The sequence below is a fragment of the Dermacentor andersoni genome, chromosome 3 (genome assembly GCF_023375885.2).
Source record: "Dermacentor andersoni chromosome 3, qqDerAnde1_hic_scaffold, whole genome shotgun sequence".
Taxonomy (NCBI): Eukaryota; Metazoa; Arthropoda; class Arachnida; order Ixodida; family Ixodidae; genus Dermacentor; species Dermacentor andersoni.
Genome location: NC_092816.1, coordinates 2979883 through 2985882, shown reverse-complemented (window position 1 = coordinate 2985882; position 6000 = coordinate 2979883). Strand labels below are relative to the sequence as shown.

Here is a 6000-nt window from a genome sequence, read left to right as displayed (position 1 = left end):
ACTCTCTCGCTCTTTCGAAAGGTTGCGTTGGCTGTCACGATTGCTGAACGTCTTCAAGTACTTTTAAGCACATCTGCTGCAGTGCTAGCTAGGACGCTAGTGGCCTCCTACGAGTATGCTTCATCATATTTTATATTGGCGTACCGCTTCCGAAGCGTTACAGCGTGGCTTTGCGGGTACACATTGTGCGACACTAGACTAGAGCTAGGAAGCAGCTATCTTTCCTACCACAAGTAAGTTTGTGTTCTCAAAGTCCTAAAACACGCATTTCAATGAGCACATAAACGAGCACATAATGAAGCCCTCAATAAAATTTGATTGTCAAGCCACTAGAAGTACAACTGTATATATCTTGTATCAGTAGCGCCTTCCTTGTCCTATTCTGAAGTTTCATAAAGCACGTAACGCTACAGTGCCAACCTAACGCACTTAACAAACCAAGGTCCAAACGCTCAAAACATATTCTTTCGACGTTTACGATGCCGTCGCTTTGTCGTCAGGGCTTCGACGCCACACCGCGACACAAACATCGTCCCAGTCGCTGGCCCAGCGCGGTATTGCCGCTTCGAGCAACATAACAAAGGCAGAGAGCTTTGCGTTGCACTGTCCCACTGCAGGTTATAGCAATTGCGCTTGGAGCGAAACCAAAACTGCCAAAAAAATTCTTGTAGACTAGTTTGCCAGTCAATAGAATGCCAATCCGAAGCCTGTACTTCCCATCATTCCCATGATGGTTGAACGATCGCAGCGCCAGATTTGCCTCTAGGTATACTAATATGAAACTCTATGATGAATAAATAATTATTCTTTGGCGTTAAATTGAGAACAGAATCGCACAAGTATGCATACCCTGGTGTGTCCTGGTGACGTATTATGCGACTGCCACGGTCAAATTACACACGGGGGACGGCAAGTTTGGTTGCCGTGGAAACGACAGAACGGAAGTCGGGCATGGTTTTCGGAACCGGTCCGTGCGATGCGTGCGACGTGTACGCAGACTTCCTGTGTGATCCGCCGCGGAGCGTTTTTGCGCTCCGCTGGCCGATTCGAATTTGTGAAACCCGAGCGCTCGCTCGAGGATTTCGGCGGCCGCTCCAGATCGACCAGTGAAAAACGCCATAAGAGTGTATAACAGCAAGGGTTTGGTGGCACAACTCACCGCCCTGTTACAAAGGGGACGCTCATAACATCCATCCATTTATCCGGAGACGAGAAAAGAGAGAGGGTACAAAACCGAGTATACCGGACCACGCGGAATCAAGTGAATGAGCACAGTGTGCGTTACAGTTGTGCAGTTTGCCTTCTCTTTGTTTAGCTGCGGGTTTCTATGATTTCGTAACTGAACACAAGGAAACCGGTGACTACTGCGTGTTATGTCGGAATCGTGCTCCTTCTGCAGCTACGTTTTCGTAGACGTGCATATACTTTGTATGAATTGCGACCCGAAAGTGCCGATCTGCATACGGTGCTTTTCTAAAGGTCTAGAGTCTCTGACGCACAAGAATGATCACGAGTATAGTGTCGTGGTAAGCGTTGTGTTGATCTTTGGAAATGGCAGCTTAAATGCGCGTGCGCTCACGAACTGTTCTGTTTCATAGATACATTTGAAATATAATTGTTATCTTGCTCGTTGCAGACGACCGAGTTCCCGTTGCTGTGCAAGACATGGACTGCCGCAGAAGAGTTGAAGCTACTCGACGCACTCTTGGAGTGCGGCGTCGGAAACTGGTGCGTCAGTTTGCTCTGTCTGGTTTTTTATCAGCAGAACGACGAAGCAAGGAAAGCGACTTTTTTATTGCGTTGCTTATCGATTTGAGAGATAATACCTTTGAGGAATGACTGGAAGTGTTCAGTTGAATAAGTTCAACCTCGCGTTCGGCTACGTGCTTCTTTCAGTGCAGCGCGGCGTTCGAGTGGGGATACGGTGGTGCCTGTTCTTACATGCACACCCAGAGCAAGACGAGACGTTCATTTGAGGGATCGCCAATCGTTTGTGCGCAGGCGCGAGTAAGAGCGGGCTCAAGAGAGAAAAATCTGGGGGATTTTGCTCCTTGAATATGTGACCCTGCCTAGGTATTACAAAGGGAGTTTCTTCGCGCATGTTGTAGGTGTGTGTCCCTAGGTGTGCCGGCATTGCGGAGTGGAGTCTTACCCTCCGACGCTGGCTGCTGGTGCTGTAAAGTAGGTGAAGCAGCGAGCTAAGTCGTGGCGGATCGTAGCTTTCTCGCGCGTCATGGCGATGTACCTTGTAAATAACATTACAGATGTTTCTGCGGGAGCAGTAACGTCCGTAGTGGAGCCCGGGCCACATATGGACGTCGGACTCTGGAGTTTTGCAAGACGCCTAGCGCCACCTGCCGGCGCGAAGAGGCAGTAATTGAGTAGTGCCAAGCCCGACTCCCTTGCTAAGTTGCCTATGCAGCTAGCGACTGCGAAACAACGCTTTAACTACATTTTGGTCCATATTGCAGTGTTTTGCGCATTTGCATTTAACACCCAGACAGAGAGCTCTGAATTTTTCCGCTACTCGGACGCGTCGCCGAACTGCCATAAAGCGCTTGCTGGCTCACTTGTCAGACTGATCGCGGAAACGACAGCAACCTCGATGGCTCCGTGCGCTACGAAGAAACGCTGCAATCGACGCTACTGTTGTGTTGTAAATTGCCATGAACGTGAAGGACTGAATAACAACGTTCAGTTTTACCGATTTCCAACGCGATTATATGAAGGGGAAAGGTGAGAGCGCTGGATACGGGCCGTTCAACGTGTTGGGTAATCGAATTACTGCATTCCTCACAACACAGCGACTCGCATGAGAATGTGCGATAATGTTGTTCTGCTGTAATTGTGCTACGTGCATAGCCCTGACGTAGGACCGTGGCAACCAAGCGAAACTCAAGAATCTGGAGCCGCCACTTCGTTGGCAACAGAAAAAACAATGTTGCGAACCACCCTGCATATGTGCCGTCGATATTTCCACCTCAGACAGACGTCCGCCTCCGCTTGACTCAACAAGTAGAACGGAGATATCTGACAGGTCAGTTTAACCAAACATTTGGTTCGTTTATGAATTCAAAATCCTGTTCTAGAGCATCGTTGCATCGCGAGCTCATATCTAGTTTTGGTATTTTATATGTCCTGCGCTGATAGAACATGCACATTCCGCGATGTTCTGAGCCTGCTCGACTGCGTTTTTCAAATGTGAATAGTAAAGTTGCTGTAGGAGCACTGGGTGAGTAATTGCAAAGTAACGCACGTGTGTAAAAACAAGTGCGTTTATTTACATTCATTTGTGCATGTGTGTTGCTTGAAGCGTCTGCGAAAAGTTCAAAGGTACTGAGCAATGCTGTATAGCTCCTGCGAGGCAGAAAGATGCGGTGCGCCGGCACTGTAGGAAGCTTACTTTCGTTATGTTCACACGCTATTTGCTGCCCAATTTGAAATGCTTAGATTTTTATGCTGATATGCCTATAAACAAGCCTGATGCTCTCTGTACTTGCGAGTTGCAGCATGCCGAAATAACACCCGAGACTTCCTTTATATTGTACACGTACTTCGCCCTGCTGAGCTTCCTCCCTTTCTGAAGCGTGGATGGGCGAAAGAAGCTTTCCAGGTCCTTGATTTTTAGGAAACCGTGCTTCAACATAACCGAAAGCGGAGGGTCCATTGTGGCGTATGCACCTTCGCTTGCGGACAGCTCTTTTTGCACTACCCAGTTCGCGCCAAGTCTGCGATGGGGGCGCCGGTGACGGGTTTTTCCGCAGCGCCGCCTGGGCAGAGTCTGAGGTCTATATTGAAAATCTAGAAGGCTTGAAAATCTAGAAGGCAGAGTGCCTTGGCAACTGATGTTGAACACAAGTGGCTGAAAGGCCGCCGGTGACGATGACTGACACAGTACCAGCGCCGCAGGCGCGAGAAAGCCTGTCCGACGTACCTTCAGAGGCAAAGTTCTGACTGGTGTTGCAGAAGTCGCGGGGCATGGTAGTGCGGAACTTAGCGTCACAAGTTGGCGGCTGGACGTAATTATATTTATTCAATCGTGTTTTTCACAAATTGTAACAACGTGTCATTTTTTCGCATTATTGGCGGCGCCTCCAGGACACCAAAGCTAGAACCCCAGACTGGTCCGTGGGTTGAGGCTTGCAGAGGCCTGCGCGTGCCAGGCTGTCCACTATCGCGGGCAGCCAATTTTTTTATGTGAACACCCCCTGGCACGCTTCGGCCTCCGCGGCCCCAACCCACGGGCTGCCCTGCTTCCAGCTTTGATACCCCCGATATCCCTTGGGTGCCCTGAAGATCCTGCGCCACCTGCTTTATTTAACCTCAGGTGCTCTGCTGAGGCGTCCATTTGCCGGTTGCTTGTGCCTTCCTGGAGCAGTGCTTGTAAAAAAATCCAATCTATCGTAGCGACGAAAAGAGCGATCCCCGACTTATACTACACCAGTCAGAACCTTGCTGCTTCAGACACAGCGATCAACAAATGCCCACTGCCCAAATGCCCACTGTGCCCACTGCCTCACCGCGCGGGCAGCGAGTGGCGGAGCGTAAAAAAAAAACTCGACCGCACTCTGCAATGCCAGCATGTCTAAGGGACAAACGCATGCAACATGCGCTAAGAAACTGCCTCCGTAGTGCCTAGGCAGAGCCATGTGTTCAAGGAGCAAAAGCCCCCAGATTTTCTCTCTCGCGCCTGTGCACAAACGACTGGCGATCCCTCAAATGAACGTCTCGTCCAGAGCAAGCACCTTCGCATAGCCATCGTCGTCATCAGCCTGTATTATGTCCACTGCAGGACGAAGGCCCCTCCCTGCGATCTCCAATTAACCTTGTCCTGCGTCAACCGATTCCAACTAGCGCCTGCGAATTACCTAATTACATCGCTCCACCTAGTCTTCTGCCATTCTTGACTGGGTTTCCCTTCTCTTGGTACCCATTCTGTAACCCTAATGGTCCAACGGTTATCTAACCGGCGCGTTGACATGACATGCCCAGGTCCATTTTTTTCTCTTGAGGTCAATTAAAATATTGTCTATACTTGTTTGCTCTCTCATCCAAACCACTCTCTCTGTCTCCTAATGTTATGCCTAGCAATCTTCGTTCCATCGCTCTTTGCACGGTCCTTAACTTGTTCTCAAGCCTCATTGTCAGTCTCCAAGTCTCTGCCCCATATGTCAGCACTGGTAAAATGTACTGATTGTACACCTTCCTTTTCAATTATAATTGGTAAGCTTCCAGTCAGGAGCTGACAATGTCTGTCATATGCGAACTAACCCATTTTTATTCTTCTATGAATTTCCCTCTTGTGATCAGGGTTCCCTGTGTATAATTGACCTAGGTAAAACATACTCCTTCACAGACTCTAGAGGCTGACTGGCGATCCTGAACTCGTGTTCCTTTGCCCGGCTATTCATCATCTTTGTCTTGTGCATATTAATCTTTAACTCCACTTTTCCACTCTCCCTGTTAAGGTCCTTAATCACTTTTTGTAAGTCGTCTACATTGTTGCTGAATAGAACATGTCATCGGCAAACCGAAGGTTGCAGAGATATTCGCAGTCGATCCTTAGTCCTGAGCCTTCCCGGTTTAATAGCTTGAATACTTCTTCCGAGCACGCAGTGAATAGCATTGGAGAGATTGTGTCTCCCTGTCTGACCCCTTTCTTTATAGGTATCTTCCTGCTTTTCTTGTGTAAAATTAAGGTAGCTGTAGAACATCTGTAGATATTTACCTAGGTACTTACGTAAGCTTTCTGTACTCCTTGATTACGTAATGCCTCTATGACTGCTGGTATCTCTACTGAATCAAATGTCTTTTTGTAATCTATGAAAGCCATATAGAGAGGCTTATAATGCTCTGCAGATTTCTCGATAACCTGATTAATGACATGGATGTGATCCATTGTAGCGTATCCCTTCCTGAAGCCAGCCTGTTCCCTTGGTTGACTAAATCCAGTGTTGCCCTTATACTTTGGAGAATATTTTTGTAAATATTTTATATAAT

At 48.2% G+C, this 6000-nt stretch overlaps 1 protein-coding gene across 6 annotated transcripts in view; it reads left to right on the top strand.

Moving 5' to 3' along the window:
• Positions 1-1132: 1132 nt before the first annotated feature.
• The window catches only part of Ada2a (Transcriptional adapter 2A), a 134395-nt gene continuing 129527 nt past the window's right edge, over positions 1133-6000 (top strand). Inside the window, exons 1-2 of one of the 6 annotated variants that reach the window (XM_055065679.2) lie at positions 1133-1526; positions 1637-1728. In XM_055065679.2, coding sequence (XP_054921654.1) covers positions 1374-1526; positions 1637-1728 — 245 coding nt within the window. In that variant the 5' untranslated portion in view covers positions 1133-1373. Of the gene's footprint in view, positions 1527-1636; positions 1729-2822; positions 3038-6000 lie in introns of those variants that run through there. The other 5 variants (XM_050169422.3, XM_072287043.1, XM_072287045.1 and 2 more) reach the window with 5 other exon arrangements.